Raw genomic sequence first — 26,528 nt, 5'->3', positions numbered from 1 at the left:
CTATGGAACCCCAGAGACCTTGGGAATACCGAATTAGGAAGGAGGCTGCTGTGCCTGGAAGTGTTAATGCTCAAGGCATGACTCTTCATTAGTAATTGATTCTGTATCACATGGTTATAGACCACAAACAAGTTCAAGTTCATTAAGTTCTTCAGCAGGAAGTAATCTGTGTGCTGAAATTCCCGCTCACCATCCTCTAGTTGGTTTATTTAATGTATGGATATGATGACTTGTTAGAATACTAGTATGTCAGGACTGGAAGAGAGTGTAGAGCTCAGCAAGTTGAAACCCCTAGTTTCCCAGGTGGATAACTACAGGAGTCAGCCACATGACAGTTTATGGTGGAGTCAGGAATACTCAGGACCTCTAAATGCCAGGTCCATACACTCCAAAGCAGAGGTCACCAAGACAGTGCATTCCAGCTTGTGCAGTTACTCATAGAAGAAGCCTTCTCCCAGGCCCTCACTCTAAATCTATTTTGTCTTATTTTTATTAAGTTCTAATGATAGCAGCTTAACTGGTTTCTATTTTACAACATATTTCAGCTAATAAACTGATTTTAAAACAGTGAATAAAACATTACATAAAGAAGACGTACGAATTGCAAAGGCATAATAGTCTGGGGACCTTCAAAGCAGGGCAAGCAACTTTACATAACTCAATATCCCTAAGATAGTTGATGTTCATAACAGTGTCCCTGGATCACCAAGAAGGATTAGCATGTTTTACCTGAGAAAGCAGGGATTTGAATAAAGCACTTTAAAAAGCATTATACCCCGCTACCCCGGAAAAAATTTTTCTAGTCATAGCTAGGTAAAAACTTCAGCTACCTGGAAAACTCAGATCAGCAAAACAGCAAAACAGCTGTGATGTTCAAGGAAGTGACATTTCAACTGTGTGCAGATAGGCACATTCTATAGCAATAAGGCTGGTGTGAGTTGGGCTAGTATCTGCAGAGAAGAGGAAAAAATAGCAAAGCTATGATCTCATTTTCTGTTTACACTTCAGTTCCCAAAGTTAGTGATTAATTGTCCTTGTGTTTTGTTGCCAGGGCAAATTGTTTTTCTTTAAAACTCCCACTTATTTTAAATAAATAAATCATTAGTTTCAAAACAGAAGTGTCAAATGTTAAGATACTTCTGACATACTAAACTAATGAACAAAACAATGAATTCATTAGAAGCTACTAGAGATAGGCAGCCTTTGAGAACTTTCTTTAATGACTTTGAAAGGCAGCAGAAATCATTCTTGGTCAGAGATTTTTCTCTCGCATCTTGGTTAAAATACCAGTCTAGAGGTTGCAAACAGAAACACTACTTTAAAAGGATCGCGGTAGGTGTAAATGATAGAGTGGTAGGTAGGCCAAGTATTGGTAGTCAAATAAATATACCAACCAGCTACAACACTGTGCTTCCCAAACCAAACACATAAATTCTGCCTTAGGCAATCAGTTTAGAATCTCTCCTTGGGTCTCTGAATTTACCCAGGGCCTCAGACTCTTGCAAAGTAGGAATTCTTTAGCAAATAGGCAATATTTGCATCTGAGTCTTAACACAAAGGCACCTATTTCTGGGTGACTCCAGTAGTTTCTGTATTATTAAGACTACCTATTAAATACAGTTCTGATTACGTCTTCCCTTTACTCACAGAATTGAGTCACTTGTTATTATGTAATTCAAGGTCAACTGTAATCTAGTTTCAACTTATTCCTCCAAATATATCTCCTCCTACAATCCCCACAGACTCCCTGGCATCTCATTGTTCTCAGAATATGTCTTGCACTTTTAGTTCTTAATGACAAATATTTATTGGGTAACTGCTATGTTCTAGGTCCTGCACCATGCACTGAAGATACATCTATGAAGAAAAGAATCTGAAAAAGAATAGATGCATACATATGTATAACTGAATCACTTTGTTGTACACCTGAAAATAACACACTATTAAGCAACTATACTTCAATAAAAATAATGAAAAGCATATGCAATTTTTTTAAAACTTCCACTTCTGATACAGATATTGTATCATTTTATAAATAAAACTCAGATATATCAATAAGTAATTAAGTAATTAATTAAGTAATCAAGTAATTAATTAATTAAAGTCTCACTCTCTTGCAGCATACATTCTAACGGGGATCCTTCACCTCCTTCTGAGTGCATCCTCAATGAGACACTTGTCACACTGTATGATAGCTCTGTCTCTGTTTTTCTCCCCCTGAACACTGCCTCCCCGTGACAGCTCTGTGTCTTACTCATCTCCCATCATCCCCACCCCACGCTTTGCTCTGTGGCAGGCACACACTGAATGTTCAATGAATGACTTATATTGTGTATAAACTTTCTTTTCCTGGAAATGTAAGTTCCTGTTGCGTATAGAATCTGTGAGATTATCTAGCTCTTATTTATTCTATTATCCAATGTTAAAATTTATTTATTTTAACATTGAGCTATTTTTAACAAATAAGCCATTTTGTTGTCAACAGGAATGACAAATGCCAAGCTACTTTTGATGGACCTAAACAAAACGAGTGAAACAGTGGCTGGACGGCCACATTGACTTAACCTGTAATGTGTCTTTCCTCAAATCCCAGAATCCCTAAACCCCTTTCTCTGGCTTTCCCAGGCTGCCTGGTCTACTTGTGGGCAGCCCCTCCGTCCTTTCTCCTGGAGACCAGCAGAGAAGAGCTAATTTGGGAAGGTGCTCATCTTGTTCCCTTTCTCTTTGACCCTAAAGGTAGAAACTGAGGAGCAGGTGCTGGCAACCTTCTGTGGCAGGGAGACCACAGACACAGAACAGACCCCTGGCCAGGAAGTGGTCCTCTCCCCTGGCTCCTTCATGTCTATCACTTTCCGTTCAGATTTCTCCAACGAGGAGCGATTCACAGGCTTTGAGGCCCACTACATGGCTGTGGGTAAGTTAGAGAAGTGGGTGGCTCATCCCCGGGTCTCCCTTTCTCTATCAAGATTAAAAGTGCCTTGTGCTCTCTTCTTTAAAATGAACACCTTATACTCACCACATAGATTCTACCAGTAATGTCTTACTGCATTTGCTCTATCACTTATCTATCCATCTATCTATCCTCTATCCATTAATTCATCTTTTTTGATGCATTTCAAAATAAATTACAGACATCAGTACTCTTCTTCCTAAATACTTTAGCATGTATATTGTTTATCTAATCTATTCACATTTTTTTCCTTTTAATGTAAAATTTACATTCAATGAAATGCACAAATCTTAAGTACATTTAAATTTTCAAAAATTTATATTTGTGTCTAACACAAACCCCTAAAAAGATGTTGAGCTTTATCACTAACCCAAAAAGTTCCCTTGTGCTCCTTCCCAACTGCAACCCACTCCCACCTCCTTTAGAGGCCACAACTGTCCTGATTTTTTTCCCTCCATAGATTAGCTTTGCCACTTCCAAAACTACATATAAAGGAACACATACAGAATATATTTTGTGAGGTGAGGATTTTTTTACTCAGCATAAAGTTTTTGATATTCATTCATGTTGTTGCAATGCATCAGTAATTGTTTCTTTTCCTAGCAGAGTAATTTTCCATTGTATGAATATACTGCAGTCTATTTATCCATTCTCCTATTGTTGGACACCTGGGTTCTATCCATATTTTGGCTCTCAATAAAATTTCTATGAACCTTTTTGTACAAGCCATTTTGCAAACATGTTTTCACTTCTGCAGGGTATAGATCTAGGAGCAGAATTGCTGAGTCATAGGGTAGGTGTATGTTTAGTTCTATAAGAAATTGTCAAACTTTTTCCAAAGTGTTTGCACCATTTTGTATCTCTCCACCAACGTATGAGAGTTCTGGCTGCTCCTTATCCTCACCAACATTTGATGTTATCAATTAAAAAATGTTTAACCATTCCGTGGGGTATGTAGTGGTACTTCATTATGGTTTTAATTTGCATTTCCCTGGTGCCTAGTGATGCTGAGCATCTTTTCATGTGCTTCATGGCCATTCCTGTATCTTTTGGGAAGGAATATATGTTCCAATTTTTAAACTGGGTTGAGAACATACATCTTTTTATCCTTGTATTTCCAACGCCTAGGATAGGGCTTGACCCCCATAGTGACTTATAAAGAGAGAAGCAGCATGGAGGAGAGGTTAAGAGCCCGGATTCTAGAGCCAGCCCACCTTGATTTGAATGCTGACTCCACCACTTAACTCTTGGTGTGACTCGGAGTAAGTTCTTTAATGGCTCTAAGTCTCAGCTTCATCATCTATAGAAAGGGGATCATAATGGTCCTGCTTACTATTATCACAACTGTTAGAGAACAGTGGCACCACCAGGAGTCAGGTTGCCTGGGTTTCAACCAGGCTCTCTGTGATCTTGGGTAAGTGTCTTCATTTGTAAATGGAGATAGTGGCTACTTATGGGCCTTCGGTGAGGCTTAAATGAGGGATGCAGGAACCTCGCAACACAGTGAGTGGCCCATACTGAGTGCTCTGTAGATGTTGGCTGTTGTCTTCACCATCACACATGAACTGGTTGACTGAGAGGCTCTACCTGCCCCGCAGATGTGGACGAGTGCATGGAGCGGGAAGACGAGGAGCTGTCCTGTGACCACTACTGCCATAACTACATCGGCGGCTACTACTGCTCCTGCCGCTTCGGCTACATCCTCCACACAGACAACAGGACCTGCCGAGGTGGGGCCCAGCGATGATTCTGTGCATCACCATTATGCGCCATATTTTCCGATAAGATTAGGGGAGGCTCAGAGGAAGGACAGATGTGCAGTAGGTATGATTTAAAATTAAATCAGAGAGCTGTGCCTCAGATACCACAGGGATAAAGATGCTGAAATGCCCACCAGCCTGGAAGTCGGGTTCAGGTTCTCAGAGGACCGCATTTCAGAAGCCCTAGCCTCTAGGCCATCTTTCTTCCTGGGCAGCAGGAATTTCTGCTCCTTAGTCCCTATTTCCTCTTCTACTGTAAGTAACTGGCCAAGTCAAGGGAAAACCCAGGTTTCCCAGTCCTGAACCATAAACTAGGCTTCACCCACTAGGTCCTTTTTTCCTGCTCTTTCATGGCCCCTCAAGTTCCTCTGTTGATAGAGAGAACCTCAGTGCAAGGGAGAGAAGAGGGAAGAGAGAGGCAAAGACAGAGGTGGCAAGAAAACGTCCCATTCCTTCTAGCTCCCTTTGCTTTCACCTCTCATCAGTGTGCCTTCTCTGCCACAGTCTCCAGGCTGAGGCAGGGGTGGAGAAATAGGAGGACTCGGCCACTTTCCATGAAGACCTCCTGGCTAGCAGGTAATAGCCACATAGGAAAATGGTAAAATGTAGTAAGTGCTGTAAAAGAAGTGTGGACATGGTACCATCAGACCTGAGTCTGCACAGAGCAGTGAGCAAGCACTTCTCAGAGATGGTGCCCTTGATGAAGGAGAAATAACAAGGAAAGGAGGGCACTCCAGGCAGAGAGAACAGCTTCTGCAAACATACAGAAGCATGACAGAATTTGGAATGCTTGGGGAATTGCCAGTAGATTAGTATGACTTCAGGGTAAGGATCTGCGTTTTAGAAAGATCACTTGGAAGCTGAGTGAGGGATCATTGGAGGAGGGAAAGGCTGGAAACAAGAATTTTTTTTCCTTTCTCCTTCAAAAACGTCTACTTACTTCCAAATAAAACCCTATAGGACCCATCAGTACAAAGCAGGCACATAACAGGAGTTTTCTTGAACAGGGTTGTATTTTCCATGGTTTTCATTCAGTAAGTATTTATTGAGTATCTACTATGTGCTGAGTACAGAGGGGCTAAGAATGAGCAATGTTTCCCAATCCTGTTTTTCATTTTCACTTCTGCCCCCAGGAGCCTTTTGAAACATTCTCTTCCTAATTGCCTCACCCATGAAATTTTAATACCACAGACATACTGTATATATGCTTATGCACTGTATGTCTATCTGTGTATTATGCATAAAAAGAGTAACAACTCCCCCTCCCAAAGAACCAATTTTGGCCCCCTTAGGGGCGATATTCTCCCCATGAAAGTGGTTGGTGTAGAAAATGAAAGCTTCGGGATTCAGAAGCCACTCTAAACCTTGTTCTGCAGCTCACAGCTATGGGACTTCAGGTTAGTCACGCCCCCTTTCTGGCCACAGTTTTCTCGTTTACAAATAAGCAGGATAAACAAAGGCTTAGGAAGAATTGTCATGCCAGAGCCAGGATGGGTCAGCCCAAGGACAATGGTTCAGTGGCAAACAACAGGGCCTTGGCAGGGCTCAGCCATGGCCAGGATCCAGGACCCTGGGTGCTGGGTTGCAGCTGTGGTGAGGAACAGAGCAGAATCCCTGAGCTCAGGGAACTTACAGTCTAGTGGAGACAGGAAGATCCACTGACAAATATATTTCATACTGGCAAGCAGTGGTCAGCAGCATGAAGAGAAACAAAGGCAAGGCCAGGGCCAGAGAGCGAGGGTACGTGTGAAGGTCCTGTGTTATATGAGGGATCCAGGAAGGCTTTGAGCAGAGACCCCAGGGAGTCCTGGGCTGAGGGGAGAGCAGGACAAAAGAAGACCAGACTTTCTACCAGACCACTCCATCTCAGACCCCTCCAGCCCCCGACAAAGACCAGAGAATTTGCCAAGAAAGTTTATCACACTCACTGCCTTTGAGTATTGACTCTGCAAATTACTGGGTGTGTGACCTTGGTTAAATCACTTCCCCTCACTAAACTGCAGCTTCTCCATCTGTAAAATGGGGATAATGATTCCTTCCCCACTTGCGTCTCAGGACCACTGGGAAAATTGTACAGTAGCCAATAAGAAAGGGGTTGCTGTGGCCATGGGTGTGGTGTGCCACTTTGCTCCGGTGTGTTTCCCACAGTGGAGTGCAGTGACAACCTCTTCACGCAGAGGACTGGCGTGATCACCAGCCCCGACTTCCCCAGCCCTTACCCTAAGAGCTCCGAATGCGTCTACACCATTGAGCTGGAGGAGGGTTTCATGATCACCCTGCAGTTTGAGGACATTTTCGACATTGAGGACCATCCTGAGGTGTCCTGCCCCTATGACTACATCAAGGTAAGAAGACAGTGGGCATAAGCCCTGGGAATGCTGGAAAATCTTGGATGAATTGGGAAAATTGACATTCTTGGCCCTCCCTTCTTCCAGGAGAGGGGGCCAAGCAGGTTTCTTCCTAAAAATAATTATTTAAAATAACATCTACCAGCTTAATTGGATACGGTCTAGGGATCTGCCCTGTTCCCAAACTAGCCCTTTGCCCACCTGCAAAATCCCTTCTGCCAGGTAACATAACATCATCATGAAGTAACACCAGGGTGAAGGTCATGGGGACCGTCTTAGAACTCTGTCTACCACACAGCACATCCTGGGAGCTATGCTATGAGCCTTATCCAGGCACGTAACCTCTTGGGGCTTCACTTTGCCCCCTTGCCACAGTAAGGCTGACAAGATGAAGATGTACCCAGGATTATAGAATTCATCAAATGAGGGTTAAAGAGTGCTGGTCCTCAGAGGTAGAAGGAGAAAGAGTTAAAGGCATAGGCAGGACCGGGCCTGGGAGCTGGGAAATCCAGACCAGCCCAGAGTGCGTCTTCCCGTCTCTCCATCCCCGATGCCTCCATACGAGTGTAAACCCTGCTCTCTTCCGGTCAACTGCAAAGCTACCTGGCGGGTTTGCTGGCTTCCACTCTTGCTCTACACGGTCTGCTCTCACATAGAATCCAGGGTAAATGCTATGAAAGCCAGGTTACATCAAGATTGTATTTGGAGTAAACATAAATTCCTCAACACAATATGGCCCTTGTCTGCCTTTCCAACCTCAAGCCAGGGCATTCCCTCTGTTCCAGCCCCACTGGCTTCCTTCCCGTTCTTTTATTTATTTATTTATTTTTAATTTTTTTTTAACATCTTTATTGGGGTATAATTGCTTTACAATGGTGTGTTAGTTTCTGCTGTCTAACAAAGTGAATCAGCTATATGTATATATATATCCCCATACCTTCTCCCTCTTGCGTCTCCCTCCCACCCTCCCTATCCCACCCCTCTAGGTGGTCACAAAGCACCGAGCTGATCTCCCTGTGCTATGTGGCTGCTTCCCACTAGCTATCTGTTTTACATTTGGTAGTGTATATATGTCCATGCCACTCTCTCACTTCGTCCCAGCTTACCCTTCCCCCTCCCCGTGGCCTCAAGTCCATTCTCTACTCTGCGTCTTTATTCCTGTCCTGCCCCTGGGTTCTTCAGAACCATTTTTTTTTTTAAGATTTCGTATATATGTGTTAGCATATGGTATTTATTTTTCTCTTTCTGACTTACTCCCCTCTGTATGCAGACTCTAGGTCCATCCGCCTCACTACAAATAACTCAATTTCGTTTCTTTTATGGCTGAGTAATATTCCATTGTATATATGTGCCACATCTTCTTTATCCATTTATCTGTCGATGGACACTTAGGTTGCTTCCATGTCCTGGCTATTGTAAATACAGCTGCAATGAACATTGTGATACATGACTCTTTTTGAATTATGGTTTTCTCTGGGTGTATGCCCAGTAGTGGGATTGCTGGGTCGTATGGTAGTTCTATTTTTAGTTTTTTAAGGAACCTCCATACTGTACTCGATAGTGGCTGTATCAATTTACATTCCCACAAACAGTGCAGGAGGGTTCCCTTTTCTCCACAACCTCTCCAGCATTTATGTTCTGTACAGATTGCCAACAAACACATGAAAGGATGCTCAACATCACTAATCATTAGAGAAATGCAAATCCTTCCTGTTCTTGATACTTGCCAGGCTCTTTCCCACCTTTGGCCTCAACCTTCATATAAGTTGTTTTCGCTGCCTGGAAAGTATTCTTCCCTCCTCTTCCAATGAGAAGCTCCTTCTCATCCTACATATTTCAAATCCAATGTCACCTCCTCAAAGAGGCCTTCCCTGACTTCCTATTTAAAGTTATTATCTATTATATTAATGATGAATTATACAAACTACATAGATTTTACTACATAAACGTATAGCATATATTTATATTATATCTATACATCATCCTGATTATTTTTATAATGCTTACCAAAGCCCGTAATTATTTTGTTTATTATCCATTAGTCTGCCCCGACTAGGCTGCAGGGTCTTTGAGAACAGAGGCCTTTTCTGTCCTGTGCACCTGGACAGGGCTCTTCTCCTTTCTGAGCCATAATAGATTCATCTATGAGCAGAGGATTATCAGCCTGCCTTGTCCACTTCCAGGGTCATTGTAAATTGTAAATGGGAGAGTGGAGATGGAACCCTTTGGTGAATGGTAATGCCCACTAAAAATGTGAGTGAACACCATGGGCTCACATTGAAGCTTCCAGAAAACCCCGGGTGCAGTGTAGAGACAATCCCTGCAGCAGCCTCTGCCACTCAGGTGTGACCCTGCTTTTTCTCTGTCTTGCCCCTCACAGATTAAAACCGGTCCAAAAGTTCTGGGGCCCTTCTGTGGAGAGAAAGCCCCAGAACCCATCAATACCCAGAGCCACAGCGTTCAGATCCTGTTCCGCAGTGACAACTCAGGCGAGAACCGGGGCTGGAGGCTGTTGTACAGGGCAACAGGTAACACGGCCTCTCCCCTCCTGGGTCACACTTGGCTCCCATGCTCAGCCCTCATGGGGCAGTGGCCACGTGGTGAGGGGGAGCAGGCCTGGGGCTCCTCCTGGGATGTGGCAGAACTCCCAACTCTGCCAGTGAGCAGCTTGGGACCGAGGCAAATTCTCTTTACTGACTCAGTTTCCCATCTGTAAAATGGGCGCAAGGGCAGCAATGATGGTGGGTTTGGACTAGATGTAGATTTCAAAACTGGCTGCACTTCAGAATCACATGAGGAGATTTAAAAAAAAAAAACAAACCTGTTTCCTGAACTTCACCCCTTCACGCTGTGATTCACTGGGCGTGGGGAGGACCCCTCCAGTGCCAGCCCTCCTCACGTCTGGGGCAGGAATTTGGGTGAGAGTCTGTAGCTCAAAATGTTTCACCATGGCCGTCTGCCTCCATGTGTCCCCCAGACTGACAAAGCCCACAAGCCTCATTCCCCAGTACCTCAAGGCACTCAGTCCTGGTCCATACCCTGCTGGAGGTATTTGATCCAATGGGCCTGCAGTAACTCGAGGAAGAAGTGGGTAGACATCAGTGACAAGACCACAGCTGTGTGTGACTAATCCAGTTGAGAGACTATCCTGGACTTGCCTGCATCATCACATTTAGTGCCTGCTTGTGGGGAGAGGCAGGAAGAGGATATTAACAAAGGAGAGTTTGTCCAGGAAGGAGGAATCCTAGCCAATTTAGCCTTTTGAAGAGAGGGCTCAGGGGCATATAATCACAGTCTCTCTAACACTTTGAAGAATGGTCTTGGGAAGAAAAGGTGGGGTCATCGTGCGTGACCCAAAAGAGCAAACTATGCCCACTGAGTAAAAATTACAAGGGTATAAATTTCAGTTGAATATGAAAATTCTGTTCCTTTAATCAAAGGAGCCTAGTATGAAAGGTACAGGTTGGGAGGTATCGAGCTCCCTGTCCCTGTAGGAATGCAAATAGATGTCTGAGGTCTACTACAGAAGATGTAAAGGGAACATGAGACAGGAGTTGCACTCAGTGACATTTAATATCTTTTCCAACCCTGAGTTTTGATGAAATCATCTGGCCAACCACTTCATTTTACAAATGAGGAAATAGAGGTCCATGTTGGAAAGTGACCTGCTCAAGTTTCCAAAATAAGCCTTCTTCAGGGCCTGGTAGGTCCAGGCCCCCACAGCCTGGGGGTATGGTTTTTGTGTGGCTTTTCCACCTTCATCAGGCCTTGCATTCTAAGGAATGGCCTCTCGTGACCAGACTTTTCTTTGTTTTCTCACCTTCTCCTTTCATTGTTCCCCACCAGGGAATGAGTGCCCCAAGCTGCAGCCTCCTGTTCATGGGAATATCGAGCCCTTGCAAGCCAAGTACTTTTTCAAAGACCAGGTGCTCATCAGCTGTGACACAGGCCACAAAGTGCTGAAGGTACAGGGTCCTGCCGGGGGAGGGAGGTCATCCAGGCCAGAGAAATTCTCCAGAGCCTCCCAGGGCAGGTGGGCTTCTAGAGCTTGTCCTGGTCCCACCACAGTATTTCCTACCTTCTCCATAAACCTCCAAAATGCATCAGAGATTCCAGTCTTGTGAAAATTCAAAGTGTGTGTCCCAGACTCTCATTTCTGAAGGTGACACAAAAGTCAGAGCAAATCAAATCCATGCAGCCCGATAACCAGTACAAACAACATTAACAAAGTTTGTCAGGCTTTTGGGGGGGACCTGGGATAGAAGTAGAGATTTTGAAGGTGGCAGGTAGGCATTGCTTGCTCTCTGAAACAGTCGTTCTCCTAGGAACCCCATGGTTAACTTAAAAACAACAACAAAAACAAAATCACCTCCCAACCCCACCTGAGATCAATTCAAGCAGAATCTCTGGGGCAGGGGGGTCCCGGTGCCTGTTCTCTGTTAAGTTGCCCAGGTGAGTCTGATGTGAGCCAAGCTAGTGGGCCGCTGCTCTCAGGGAACGATCGTCCAAGTGAGGACCCCATGACATCAGCACATCACTTGTTAGAAATGCAAAGCTGTGGTCCCCAGGCCAGACCCACTGATTCAGAAGGGCCCAGCTACCTGTGCAAAAGCCCTCAGGGGCTCAGGTTGCTGCCGCTCACTCAGGTTTGAGAGCCGCTGCTCTGAAGGAGTCACGGGTCCAGGTTTCCCTTCAGAGACAGCCTCCCGGACCCCTTCTTGCACACAGTCCTGGCCTGTCTCCAGAGTAGGAGCGGGGGGATACGAATTCAGCATCTGTCTTCCCCTTAGCTTCAAGCCCTTGGAGGCCCACGGTTGGGAAAGTTCAGGGGAGGGCAGCCACCTTTGCTGTTCGAGCTGCTTTCACTGGGAAAAACCACAGACCCCACCGTTCCTCCTTCTTCCCATACCTCCTTCATGTTTCTTCCCAGGATAATGTGGAGATGGACACGTTCCAGATCGAGTGTCTGAAGGATGGGACGTGGAGTAACAAGATTCCCACCTGTAAAAGTAAGAAAACACAATCGGTTGATTCTAAGGCTCATGAGCTCCCCAGCACTGGTGGGGTCCGAGCAGAGCCCACACAAGGGGGGAAACCTGGCAGGTACAGTCTGAGCGGGTTAGGGCAGGAATTCCACAGGCACATCGGGGTTGGACAAAAGTTTATTAATGTTTCTTTCAGCAATAAGATGTTAGAATTCTGAAAGGACCTTGTGGGTCCCAGTTTGTTTTCTAAATGCTAATTTTACCTCTGCCTGCAGGCAGGTTGCCAGATTTGCTAAAGGAATAGCTTGTTTCCAGGTTCGAAACTAGCTCTGGCGATTGCTAATTCAGGAAACTATTTTGGCACTGGTGCCCAGAGCCCAGTGACCTTGCCAGCCTTTACGTGGCCATCAGCTATATCCACTGTCTCCTGGGACAGCTCATGAGCTGGGGCTGTGCAGGAAGGGCTGTGCGGTCAACACAGTGAAGCAGGGGGTCCAGTTCTGCACTGGTTCTTGGGACCCAGAGTTCTTGCCTTGGCTCTGCTCCTAAGCCACGCTGTGACCAGGGACAAGATCCTTCACCTCAGCTGTAAAGATTTTGGATTAGCTCTAGAATATATCCCACTGGTTCGGAAATAATGTAATCCCTATAAATCGCCTAGTGAGCTTGTAAAAGTACAAGTCACCAGCCACCACGCCCTCTGCCCCTAACCGGGTGATTTCAGTGCAAGACGTGTAAGGACCACAATTTTAGAAAACTTATCTGTGGCAACAGTGATGAGAGGAGGCCTGGCGACAGAAAGGGAAGAGAAAAGAGGGAGGGAGGGAAGGAGAATATATTTTCGAATGGAGAGGTGAGGAGTTGAGAATTAGGGTGGGTCCTGCCCAGCCCCATTTCATGACCTCATATAAACTTTAGAGTGTTGTCCTCTTCCCTTCTAATAAATGGCTTGGGTCCAGTAGGCAGGCGGATCCACTCCCACTGCCCCAGGGGGACACTGTCAGGGTGGGGCTCCCCTGAGGCAAATCCCAGGCATAATTTTGGAGCAGAAAGTGCTTGTTTTCAATTTTCTTTTCTATATGATGATGAGGCTGGAGTCAGCCCAGTGTGGGAAATGGGTGCACTTTATGGCTGCAACAAAAAGTCTCCACAGACACTTACTGGATGCCTGTGCAGAGGTCCACAGGGAATTCAGATGGAAAAGACAAGGCCCACGCATTGAAGAACTAAATGCCAACAGACACATCTGCCACCTCCTGCAACACGTGGCTCGTGTGTGGTGCTGTGACTAAGTTCTGTGTGAAGCACTTTGCAGAACAGGGCAAGGAGGCGGTCTGAAGGACGAGGCAGAGGATGAGGGGTAGAGAGGACAGGGTGTTGCTTTGGAGACAGGAATTTCTAGATTCAAATCCAGACCCCACCAGTTAAATATGCATGAACACTTGACGGAGACTCATTTGGCCTGAGTTTCCTTCATTCTTGATTGTTCTGTGGACTGAGTTAATGTACGTATCACACCCATGGAGCACCAGGAATAAGTAAGAGCTCTGTAGAAGCTTGTTTCTTTCTCCTACCCAACCCCCTCGTAGGAAGAGGTTTGGTTTCTCTCATTCATACTCTTGGAAAGTAGGAAACGGTAGTAATTTTTTGTCCCTGATGAAACACACACTTTTTTTTTTCTTTTTTTTGCGGTACACGGGCCTCTCACTGTTGTGGCCTCTCCTGTTGCGGAGCACAAGCTCCGGACGCGCAGGCTCAGCGGCCGTGACTCACGGGCCCAGCTGCTCCGCGGCACGTGGGATCCTCCCAGACCAGGGCACGAACCCATGTCCCCTGCATCGGCAGGCAGACTCTCAACCACTGCGCCACCAGGGAAGCCCGAAACACACACTTTTTATTGTCACAGAAGTATTGATAGAGTAAGGCACTAATGTATCTGCTGGTGCTCTTTTATGTGACGTATGCTAGTATACAAAGGTATGCTGTCATTTTGTACTAAAGAAAAGAGGAATTTTTCCTCCCTAATATGGCCTGGTTCTCCCAGCATAGCCTGAATCAGGACTATTAGACTCCCCACTCAGACATACCCGGCATCTCTGCTTGTTCACTGAGTAGGTATTTATTGAGTACTTTTGTCCCAGGCATGTGCTGGGTCCTAGGGGAGATGCAAAAAAGACAAAAAAGACTGAGAAGTTGTGAGTCCCCAGGGACTGTGGGGAAAGCAGTTGGGAACAGACAGAAGTGTGTGTGTGCAGTGAAGAGACTTGCACCAAAACAGGAAGTGGGAATTCTGGGCTGTGGTTCTGGCCCTGCGTCCACCTTGCTGGGTGACCCCAAACCAGTCCTGCTCTACTATGATTCCATCTGCCAAATGAGGGTTTGGACCAGATGAATGCAAAGCTTGCTGCACGGGCAGAATGTTATCATTGCCATGAGCCAGGATTTATGACTGTGCAAATTCTCAGAATGGTACGCATTCCACAATCCCAAGCTGTCCTTCACACTGGCTGTACCTACACTATACATTCTTAATCGATTCTGGTGGAGTGATTTCTGTATTTCCTGCAGCAACTGTTTCTGCTTTGCTTGCTAATTTTTCTTTCTTTTCTTTCTCTCTCTCCCTCCTTCTCTCTGCTTCCTTTCCCTTTCCCTCCTGACCCCTCTTTGATCTTCATCATGGTGGCAGAAACGGAAATGGATGTGGAGAGCGAACCTGAGTCAGAGCAAGTGGCAGAGTGAATGGCGGGACCCCACACAGTGCAGACATCCAGGAATGGACCACTCACAAGACCCCTGGGTCCCAGAGCTCCTCCATCCCTCCCCATCCTGCCAACACTCCATTTCCCATTTCAGTGCGGATTAGAATGGATGCTGAACAAGGCAACACAGGCCTAAGCAGTTGAAACCGCGGCGTATATGACAACTCTCCTTTTGAGGGTTCACCCATCATACAAACATTATGCTGAAAAGATAATGGGGCATTTTTTTTAGCACTTCTATGTGGACTATACTCTTATCAAAGGAAAAATGGCTTTCATTCTAGAGACATTCACATGGTCTTAGGTAGACCAGGTCAAAGTGGGCCCTGATTTCCACTCCACACTTCAAGTTTCAATGGGCCAAAATGCCTGTGACTTTATGACTTTAATATTTGTCCCCATTGCTATTTTCTTAGCAACCATGAGTAGGTGAAACTAACAGTAACTCATAGCATGGATTTTTAGGAAACCTAGACCTATTCTCATGCCCAAGAGTTTCTCTTCCACCTGTACCTAACACAGGACTGAAATTCCATCATCAGAAGATCTTTCCTCTGGGGTTTACAAATTTTGCATTTCCGAAAATTCCCTAATTAAAGTTTTTCAAAAGATAGGCATCACGCTTGAAAGCAGCAGTCCTCAGCTCTGGTGCCATGGGACATCAGTGGGTCATAAATAATGATAAAGAAAGGGCTGTGGAGGGTGGGAATCTCTGCTTCAGCCTGAACAAAATCTGGGTAGACATATCAGAGCACCCCTGCATTACATTGTGACTGCTCAGTCTATTTGCTGATTGAATGGCCTCTTGATGAAGGTAGAATCCTGCAAAGTCGGACAATGAATGGTCCGGAGACTGCAGCACCATCCTAGGTCAAGGGCACCCTTGAGAGAGGAGATGGGGCAGTCACTAAAGATAAGCATCAGTTGGATCAATATTTTTAAGACCACAAAGTATAACAGGTCTTGTACTCAGTGTGAGAGAGGGGATCGTAATTTAGACGGAAGATATGATATAAAACCAAATAATTGCAATACCAGGCAACTTAAGATACATGCCTCAGAGAGCAGTGAATAAAGGGCCATGCAAGGAGAAATGAGGAAGCAGCCCTATCCAATTAGAAGAATGAGAAAAGCCTTTCAAGCAGCAGCGATGTTCGATCAAGGCCTGGAGGGTGGCCAGAGCATGAACCACATGGTTTCCTGTGTAGGGAAAGCAGCAGCACAGTGAGGGGTGTGTGACACTGGAATGCAAGGGCACGGCAGGAGGGACGAAGATGAAAGTGGGGTGGGGCAGGTCAGGGGCATCCCTGGGACCTGAGGGCCAGGTGAGCTGATTGTGTGTGGTTCCCTAGGAAGCCCCAAGGCTGTGTCAGTGTATCCTCAGGGCGGCAGGGCAAGAAAGACATGTCTGAAGGAAAGTAAATGGCAGGAAGAGTGACAGTGGAGACAGGGTGTGGGTGGCACAACCCAACCCAGAGATTGATGAGAATGGGAGGCCAAAGGAAAGGGGAAAGAAAGAGCGTTTTGATCCCAGAGTGTGGAAGTGGCCAGACACAGTTTAGAGAAGATGATGAGACCCTTTCCCAAGCAAAGAAGATGGACTAACTGAGGAAGCAGGGTCTGGATCTAGCATCTTGGATTGTGGCAGGCAGAACTCAAAGGGCCTTCGGAACGGGAAGCTGTCTCTAGGTCCCAGAGACGCATGGCTCTTTGCCTGCCACTGTAGACTCGGGGAGAAGGTTCACCTCTTCCCCACTCACTATACCCAAGCTGAAATGACCCTCTGTTTTCCACTATCTGTCACCCCCTCTGTCTGGTTGTAAAACCAGCTTCATCAGTGGGCAAAATTACTTCTCTGGAGTAAAGTGAAAGCAGGATCTCCGTCCAGACAATCTCTCTGCACCAGTGCTGGCTGCGTACAGGCTCTCAACGGCCTGACCACCTAGCCATGTCTATGACTGACTCTGGAATCCTCCACCCAGAACTAGGTATTAGGTCTTGAGGATAATTTGGGCAAAATATATTGCTAGACCGAAGTTAAGGGACTCAAGAGTAATACAAAGATCCAGGCACTAATCAATGGTATTTCTTAAAAAAGGAAGAAAAATCTGCTTAGAGACTCTGCAGGAAAATTCTTTTAAAATTGTTTATAGCTTTAGATAGTAAATATTATTGCCTCTTGTTATCATAGTGCTGACCCTTACATGCTTTCTCCTCAGAGTAGAAGGGTGTCTCTACCTTTGGGAGATCAAAACAAATGGGAGCGATTTGTCCAGGGGGATTGGAGGCCAGGAAACAACACTAACCAGTTCTCTTGGCGTTTGCCTTCCTTGTAGATAGGAGGTACCTACCTGCTTTTACTCCCATGCTTCATCCTTCTCCTCCACCCTGAAGGGTCTTAGAATCATCTGTATTTTCAGTTAGATAGCTCTCTGTTCAATCAAAAATGTAAATTTGGAGTCCTAAAGTTAAAAATCACAATTTCTGAATAGCGTCTCAGGGCTAAATTGCCCCTGTCTCTGTTTCCTGAGGTGACCAGGTAAAATTCAGGAGGAGGGAAACTCTGGCTTTAGAATATGATCCTCGGAAATTATCAGAAGATGGATAGCTAGTGTCCACCATTACCTAGCTAATATTGATCACAGGCCGTTTTCACTAGAAAACAGATCCTAAGAGCTGTGAGTCTGGTTTACTTAAAAAAACACTGAGTTTAAGGTCAGGTCTGGTTCTCTGACTGTAATTCACTATGTGACCTTAGACCAGTCAAGTCTCCCCCCTGGGCTCATCTGTAAGTAAAGATGATGTTTTGGTTGCCTGACTTCAGGTTCCTTTCCACCTGCGAGGTTCTGAGTCCTCTGGGATTCTTCAGTTCTGGCAGAGGCTGTTTGAACTAAGATTAGGATTTCCTTAGACATGAGCACCATCTTCTAACAAAGGCCCCTGAAGAGACATTGACAAATTGGGTCCTCAGCCCCTGACCTGGCTCCTGGCACACTCGACTTGGCTGGACTGGCAAGCTCTCCTAAGATCACCTCTGAGGAGCAGGCATCTTTGGTCTTGCCCTACAGCCAGCCCCAACGTCCAGCCACCAACAAGCAGAGAAAATGAGTAGGTGAAGACTAAAAGTTGGTCCCTCCTGACCCCCCTCCTGCCTTCTGTGCCTGCAGAGAGCCAGCAGGGTGCGGCTGTGTACTCATGCAGGAGCTGGGTTTCTTTTTGTTTGTACTTTTTTATGCCAAGCTCCAAAGTGAGCACAATAATTGCTCTTACTCAGCATGTGGTTGGGTCTGGAAGAACTGAAGGTTCTTTGGTTCATGTGAGCCAGAATTTTCTCACTGAGACATGGGCTTCATGCTTGGACAGAAGAGGATTGCACAATAGAACTGGAAGTCAAGGAAGGGGCCCTGGTGGGGAGAAGACTGGGATCTCCTTGAGTCTCAGCAGACCTGCCCCTGCCCTGGAATTGACACCAGGCCAGGTGAGTTGACCACACAGCAGTCATAGATGGGAGACACCCCAAATGCAGGGCCACCATGTGCATAGACTATAACGTTGCTCTCTGGAGTTGTGTGCAGTGTACAAGCCGCACATCGTATGAGACACGCACCAGATGGCCCCAGGAAGAAGAGGAAGGGGTAATTGAGGGGTCTCGCTCTCTTCTCTCTCAGTTGTGGACTGTGGAGCCCCGGCAGAGCTGGAAAACGGACTGGTCACATTTTCCACCAGAAACAACCTTACCACATACAAATCTGAGATCAGATACTCCTGCCAGCAGCCCTACTACAAGATGCTGCACAGTATCACAGGTGAGCCTTCCACGCTAAACCAGCGCACTCCGTCCTCACACGCTCTGGGTCTCAGGGTTAGGCTGGGGGCTGAAACAGCCAGTCTGTTGGCCACGGTTTGGGAGAATTGGGAAGAGAAACCCTTGGAGACATGCCTCACCTCTCCCTGCCTCAGGCCTGCACCCCGAGTTAAGCTGCATGACATCCCCGTACCCACACAGACATACAGCCTCTGGCAGAGAAGGAACCCTCAAGGAGATGTGAAGGCCAGTCAGTTCTGCTTCCACCACAGACTAGCACTAAGAAAATTCTCCTAATTTCTCAAAACCTCCAAGTCCTCCTTCCAGAAAGGGAATAGTGATAGCGCTCAGAGAGCCAGCGTAAGTCTCATGAGATGGTGGGCACAGTGTGGTTTATGAAAGGGTTTGTTAAGTGGAGAAGCGGGGGCAGAGGAAGTGTGTCACAGAGAGCTGTGTGACTAATGATGAGAGGTGCCTCCCAGGGGCTGGGCGGGGCCCCGACAGGCAGGAGTCAGATTGCTCAGAGCCTTGGACACCATACTGAAGAGCATCCTGTTTATTTTTGAGGCCAGTGGGGAGCTATTGTGATTTTGAGCAGAGATGAAACGATTCCCAGTTTAGAAAGATGTTTCAAGTTGCAGACAGGACTGGTTCAGAGAGAACGGCAGCAGAAAGACTTTGGAAGGCTTGCGATGATCCACAACAGAGGAGTTAAAAACGCAGATCTATTTTCCATGTGCTATAAATCACCTATGTTCTCCTTCTTCTTCAACCTTTTCTCCCTCTCCCAGATGTATATACGTGTTCTGCCCAAGGAGTCTGGATGAATGAAGTCCTGGGGAGAAGCCAGCCCACCTGCCTGCCAGGTACCTCCCCCTCAAGTTCTCTGCCTCAGGGTCTCCCATGCCAGGCCCTCGGGCCGCAGGTGCTCTGGCTGCTGATGGAGTAAGGGGTGGGGAGGTCACGATGCTTCGACTGATTTTTAAGAGATAACGTCAGAAGGGCGAAGGTCAGAAAAGCCTAGCCTCACATCTTCTCAAACCAGCCAGCCTCTATGTTCAACCTGTTCTGTCACACCAGGAGCCTTCTTGCCTCTTCTCTCTGCAGTTCTGCACCCTTCCCACCAGGTTTTTCATCCCACAGAGTTGGTGTTTGCCCTGGCTGTGCACCAGGAAAAGTGAGAAAGTAGACACCTCGTCCTCAAGCACTCACTGTGTTTCAGAGGAGGTGGAAATCAGACAAATACCAAATGACCATAGGACAGAGCAAAAAGCTCTTCCAAAGAGCAGTGCATTCAAGTCTTAGCGACTGCTACCTCCCCCAAGCCTGTCTACTGACCCTACTTTAAAATGAACAAAGAACGTTGTGGTAATAGGAAACGTCCCTGGCCATCACAGCTGCTACGAGTTCCCAAAGAAGGAGGAAATTCCTGCATGTAGTTGTCTGGGAGTAAAGGGATGGGGACTGGTTAGGAAGACTTCACTTAAGAGGGCTTTAAGTCTAAGAAAGAACACAAAGAATTCGTGAGGAGCTGAAACAGGGGAAAGGCCAACCCATCCACACTCTGCTGACCCCCATCATCTCAGTTAGGCTTAGCCAGGAGCACACCCAAGGGCCACGGCTGGAGAAGCCTCAGAGAAGATGGAGAATGGTGGAGCTGTGGCAAACTGGAGGCCAAACCCCCATTGTGCTAAAATACTAGGTGGACCAAAGACGGCACTGCAGGTGGCTTCCATCCCAGGCAGCCATGTTGCGGTGTCTAGAAGCCGGGGAGGCACTGAGCTGGGAGTCATGGGCCCGGGTCTTGGTCCCACTGTTGTCTTTTCCTAATTGCAAGCTTTGGTAGGTAACCTCACTTCTCTGGGGCTAGGATTTCGTACCTCAGAAGTGAAGGAGAAGTACCAGGTGATCCCTGACATTCTGTGACTCTTAATGGTCATCGTCCTCTAGATTCATACAAAGCATCTTGCAATGAGTCATGAAATTCTTTTAACACCTGGTATCGAGCAGAACATCGTGTATCATTGAACCAGGCCAGAAAATTCTAAATTCTCCCCCACTAAAACACCAAGATTGAACCCAAAGGCAAGCCAGAATGGAGAAAGCCATTTCATCTGGCATCATAATATCCCACCTTTCCAAGGAAACTGTTAAGAAAATATTATTTGCCCCTTATTTGACACATGAGAAAACTAAGGATCAGGGAGGTGTAATGATTCATCCAGGGTTACCTACAGAAAGTTAGAGGCAGAACTGGAAGATGGACCCAAGACTTTTGATGTCAGCACCAGCAATGCTGAGCCATTCTTGACTCTGCCATCCTCGTGAACCCCGAATTCTCGAATATCACATTTCTGTTTTTAGGGCCCTCCCTCAGTACCTCCAGTCTTCTAGAGCCCAAATCTGACTTCAGCACAGCTGCAGCTCTAGTATTTCAAGGTGAATCCTTTGCCTCAGGAAAGACTGGATGGAGAACGGTAGCAGCCTAAAAGAATGGCCCCATTTCAATGAGCACTCTCAAAGGCTTGCTGCGTCATTCAACCTCTTGAAAGGACAAGAGCATATCAAGAAGAAAAACAGACTTTAATGGGAAAAAATGAAGCCAGTGTCCAAAGAAACAGGCTCCATTTCTGGCTCTGCCACCAATAACTTTGAGTGTGTCACTTGCCTTCTTTGAACCTCAAGTTTTCCATCTGTAAGTGAGCTGTTCTCCAAGCTTCCCCCGCTCAGACACTCTGTGACGCGGAGTATGCCACTGGCACCTTCGTGGGAAAAAGGCACCATTCAGTGCCGGCTTTGCTGTGACCGTGGCCTGAGCCACAGAAGCGTCCCTCACCAGATGAGGGCCTATGAGCGCTCAGTGCGCTGTTCTGCAGGGCCAGTCGCAGACCTGCCTGGAGAAGCCACTTGGTAGGCTGCCGCTTATAATCGGGAGTCTGGCCTTCAGCTCCGAAAGGCCTGCCACAGACAATTAGCGAAAACCACCTCACGTCTGGCCCGGGGTGCACAGCAGGGTGCCTCGGGATCACGTAAGAAGCATTTGGCGTCCAGAAGAAGAGCATCTGAAAAGCATTAGGTTGCTGGAAGCCTGACCTCTCAGAGTTGCCAAGAAAACTCAGATGCTCCTTGGTCTTTAAAGGACTGCTGAAAGTATTGCAGGCCAAGGGGTGTAGCCCGGCAATTCGCAACCCAGAGGAGGTCCACGCTCACACCAGGCTTAGCCCCCAGACCCAAGCACCCTGCTTGGAGGGGCCCCTGGGAGCTTGTTCTTAGGCAGCAGGGGGCTGGTTCTGAAGACCCTCTGCTCGTGGGCCAAAGGCGTTTGGCTACAGGAGGCTGGTGGTACATGTGCATGCTCGGGGTACAACTCGGTAGAACGAAGTTTGATCAGACCTTTCTTCTTTCCCTGAAGGTACTATGGGGTTCCCAGGTGCAATGATGGGTAGAGCAGAGCCTATGCATCATTGCTTGTAGATTATGCCACCTTTCCCTAACCTTGGATGCCCTGGGCATCCCTTCACATCATGTGTCCTTTAGTCCAGAGAAGAAAAGGTTCTTTATAAGTAATGAGGCTCTGTGGGACACAAGGACAAGACATTCATCTTAGAATCTAGTTAAGCCCCTGCTACTCAACTTAATAGCAGTGTGACCTTGGGCTAGTCATTTAACCTCTGGAGAGTTCTACTCACCTATAAAATGGGGGTGACCAGGGCAGATGAAATAAAAATCAAAGGAATTTGGAATTTAAAGGATCCTTGGAGATCATCTTGACCAACTGCCTCATTTAGCAGATCAAAAATTGAAATCCAGAGAAGGAAATATCCTAACCCAGAGTCACACAGGACAGAGGAGAGAAAAGCCAGTTCAAGGCCCCAGGTGTCTCAGTTCCCAGTCCAGTGTTTGCTGTGACTTGCTAGACAGTATTTTAATTTCCTTCCATCTCTCAAAGCCATTGATCTGTGGTTTTCAGAAGTTTTCTAAGTACCTACGGCATGGACCACGTCTGGGTTCTGAGATGCCTTTCTAGGGAAGAAAGGGGCAAAGTGACCACTGCTAGAGATAGTCCTGGCTAAAGATGATCCAGGCCACAAGTGGTCTTGGCTGGAATGGTTCAGGATGGTGAAGGCCCACATATAAAAAGGTCTGGTCCATAGACAGCCCTGGCTACAGAAGGGTCCAACTACAGACGGGCCAGACTAGAAAGACTTAGGCCAAAGATGAGCGCACTCACAGCTTTCCCAGGCTAGCATGACTCTGTGATGCAGAGTAGGGGCCGTGGTGGCATAATCTACAGTGGGTGAGACGTGCGTTTCTTTCAGAGGTCCTCCACCTGGCTGACCTGACGTGTCTCTGTCCCTTGTCCCCGCTCCCTCCTTCTCCTTGCAGCGTGTGGCCAGCCCTCGCGCTCCCTGCCAAACCTGGTCAAGCGGATCATCGGGGGCCGGAATGCTGAGCCCGGCCTCTTCCCGTGGCAGGCCCTGATTGTGGTGGAGGACACCTCAAGGGTGCCCAATGACAAGTGGTTTGGGAGCGGGGCCCTGCTCTCTGAGTCCTGGATCCTCACGGCAGCCCACGTGCTGCGCTCCCAGCGCAGAGACAACACGGTGACACCGGTCTCCAAGGAGCACGTCACCGTCTACCTGGGCCTGCATGACGTGCGGGACAAATCGGGGGCTGTCAACAGCTCGGCCGCCCGAGTGGTGCTCCACCCAGACTTCGACATCCAGAACTACAACCACGACATTGCTCTGGTGCAGCTGCGGGAGCCCGTGCCCCTGGGGCCTCATATCATGCCCGTCTGCCTGCCGCGACCCGAGCCCGAAGGCCCGGCGCCCCACATGCTGGGGCTGGTAGCTGGTTGGGGCATCTCCAATCCTAACGTGACGGTGGACGAGATCATCAGCAGTGGCACGCGGACCTTGTCAGACGTCCTGCAGTACGTCAAGTTACCCGTGGTGCCGCACGCCGAGTGCAAGACTAGCTACGAGTCCCGGTCAGGCAACTACAGCGTCACAGAGAACATGTTCTGTGCCGGCTACTACGAGGGTGGCAAGGACACGTGCCTGGGGGACAGCGGCGGCGCCTTTGTCATCCTCGACGACTCGAGCCAGCGCTGGGTGGCCCAAGGCCTGGTGTCCTGGGGGGGCCCCGAAGAATGTGGCAGCAAGCAGGTGTATGGGGTCTACACCAAGGTCTCCAACTACGTGGACTGGGTGTGGGAGCAGATAGGCTCCCCACGGGGCCTGGGGGAGCTCCAGGTGGAGCGGTGAGATGCGTTACGTCCTCGGGGCGCCTGCCCTGGCCAGCCCGAGCGAGGCTGCACCACACACTCCCAAAGACGGCACACTCCATGTTACTCACGTGACCAGTGGGATGGACCACGCTGCTCCCACCCTCCCAAGACAGCCCCTGGGACCCTGAGAGGCAGCAGTGTGGTACAGGGAAAAGGCCCTACACAGGAGGCCTGGGTCGCTGGCCCTGGGCGAGTCCCCTCCCCTCTCCAGGCCTCCTTCTCCCCGCAGTACAGTGAGGGAGCTAGACTGGGGCCAGTACCCCCCACTCCTCTCCCGAGTACTCACCCCAGGGGCCTCGTTCTCTGCTAGTCATTTGTCAAACCCAGTGGCCCTGCTCTCACTCTTGGCGTAACTGAGCTTGGACCTGACTGTTAGAAAATGTTTCCTTGCCGTGAGCTAAGTCCTTGTGTTCTCCCAGCTTTGCCCTCTGGGTACATTCTGGCCGAAAACTCCTCAGGTTTGGGTAGACAGGGATGACAGCCTGAGGCCCCTCTCTCCGACTGTAATGCCTTGTAGTACTTTTGTCCCTGGGTTTTCTCTCCCAAAACCTCTTGCAGTCCAAGCCTTATCCCTTCTGTTCCCTGTTAAAGGAATTTCAAAGGACAAAGAGAAAGTTGGGAAGCTTCGTGGCGACTGGGGGGAGGAGGAGAGCAGTGGGAGGCTCCCCAAGCCCGTTAAATTCCCACCAACCACTCAGAGCACATCATTTGGACCCACATGTCACTCCCGAATACCAGCTGACCACACGGGTGTCCACACCTGGCACTCCAGACGAGCACGAAGCAACCTTCCAGCCTTGAAATGTGTCACCTGAAAAGCCTCAGCCTCAGGTGTGGAGACTCAACTGGACTGTTTGGAGAGAGAGAAGGCTCACACCATGCTCGCTGTGCCTCTGGACAGGGAAACAGGAGAAGGAGGGCTCAGGGCATAGGAGTGACCCAGTCCCACCAGACTGCCCTGCGTGTCTGTGGTCTGAGCTCTACAGAGAACACACCCAGCGTGGATGTTGAGAGGGGTCCAGTCCTCCAGCTTCCAGGGAAGCAGGGACTTGCCCGTGAAAGACAGTGAGAAGAGAGGGAGAGCCCAGAGTCCTGGGTTCCAGCCCCAGCTCTGCCCCCAACTGGGCCTCAGTTTCCCCATCTGTAAAAGGAAGGCATCAGATCCCCCTCAGGGTCCTTCCAGCTCCAGCGTTCGGCGCTTCCAATGCCAGCAGCCTCTCCCTGGCCCTCACAGGGCTGATCATCTTCCTTCTCCCCAGGCTCGCTCTCCTGGGGACTCTCCATCAGAGAAAGAAGAAGCCCTGAGAGGGATTCCAAGAGAGCAGTTGGGAAGCATCCGCTTTTCCAGTCGGGTCCTGGAAGCACACTCCCATGTGTATGAACAGTGCATGTAGAGGATACTCTATTTTGTTTATTTTATATCACAAGCTTCACTCCTCTGTAAGTTTCCTCTGCACTCCGTTTCTCCCATCAGGGGACTAAAGTGGAAATAAACCCTCTGTGGATAACCAACAGCCTTTGTTTTGGGGTTTGGTTATTGTTGATGTTCGTTTGTTTTGACTTTTTTTTTTTTTTTTTTTTTTTTTTGCGGTACGTGGGCCTCTCACTGTTGTGGCCTCTCCCGTTGCGGAGCACAGGCTCCGGACGCACAGGCTCAGCGGCCATGGCTCACGGGCCCAGCTGCTCCGCGGCACGTGGGATCTTCCCGAACCAGGGCATGAACCCATGTCCCCTGCATCGGCAGGCGGACTCTCAGCCACTGCTCCACCAGGGAAGCCCTGTTTTGACTTTTTGAAGAAAACCTGGCCCCTCACGAAGCCAAAATCTCTCCCATTGCAGAAACAGTACAATTTTTGTCACCTGGACATCATCCAAGAAAGGGTGTTGAGGAATGGAGTCGGTTACGGACATGTGTCCTCTCGAAGGCTGCCCATTCCATCACGGAAGTGCCTGCCATTTAATTCCTTGAGTTCAAAGAGCTCAAATGAGCACGCAAGGCAAGACTGTGTGCACCTAGGTCTCACAAAGGCGAAGGGAATTAACGTCATTAGAGGAGTGGAGATTGCAGTATTATGGGAACTTAAGGAGGGGGAGGTTCATACAGCTGAAGAGGATCTGGATACATTTGCAGAGAGGTTACAAAGAACGCACTGGGAGATGGGAGACAAGGGGAGAGGGGACAAAGATGAAGCAGAAAAGTGTGCCCTGAGTAGAGTGGGGGCAGAGGGGATGAGGGGAAGGTGGACAGAGTCTTGAAGGTCATTCTATGTTATTCTATGTGCTCTGTCCTGTAACCAGTGATGCTCTAGTTTGGGGTATATCAGAATCACCTGGAGTGCTTGTTAGGAATGCAGATTCCTGGGTCTCACCCATGGGAAGTTCTGAATCAGCAGGTTAGAGCGTGAGCAACATGCTGTGAAAAGTGGAGGGGTCGGGGAAGGACCAAGCTAGAGAGAGCGGTTGGGAAATTACAACAACCATTCTGGAGAGAGGTGGTGAAAACCCCCCAGACCTAGGGTGTGACACTGCAGATGTGGGCGTGAGGGAGTTTGAAAACATCTAAGTAGTGTATTGGGCAGGGCTTGGTGTAGAGGCATCGTGTGAATAGTGCAGACACAGAGATGTGGA

General features: G+C 47.9%; 1 protein-coding gene across 2 annotated transcripts in view; it reads left to right on the top strand.

The window, feature by feature from the left end:
- MASP1 (MBL associated serine protease 1) overlaps positions 1-26,528 on the top strand; it is a 55,549-nt gene that overhangs the window by 22,464 nt on the left and 6,557 nt on the right. The window contains exons 3-11 of one of the 2 annotated variants that reach the window (XM_082654568.1): positions 2,737-2,914; positions 4,549-4,680; positions 6,859-7,055; positions 9,439-9,586; positions 10,905-11,023; positions 11,989-12,067; positions 18,471-18,608; positions 19,399-19,473; positions 22,994-23,873. In XM_082654568.1, coding sequence (XP_082510694.1) covers positions 2,737-2,914; positions 4,549-4,680; positions 6,859-7,055; positions 9,439-9,586; positions 10,905-11,023; positions 11,989-12,067; positions 18,471-18,608; positions 19,399-19,473; positions 22,994-23,873 — 1,946 coding nt within the window. Of the gene's footprint in view, positions 1-2,736; positions 2,915-4,548; positions 4,681-6,858; positions 7,056-9,438; positions 9,587-10,904; positions 11,024-11,988; positions 12,068-14,729; positions 15,483-18,470; positions 18,609-19,398; positions 19,474-22,993; positions 23,874-26,528 lie in introns of those variants that run through there. The other variant, XM_082654567.1, reaches the window with a different exon arrangement.

Source organism: Grampus griseus (assembly GCF_964374135.1).
Source record: "Grampus griseus genome assembly, chromosome: 5".
NCBI classification, from domain to species: domain Eukaryota; kingdom Metazoa; phylum Chordata; class Mammalia; order Artiodactyla; family Delphinidae; genus Grampus; species Grampus griseus.
This window is presented reverse-complemented; position numbering and strand designations above follow the sequence as displayed.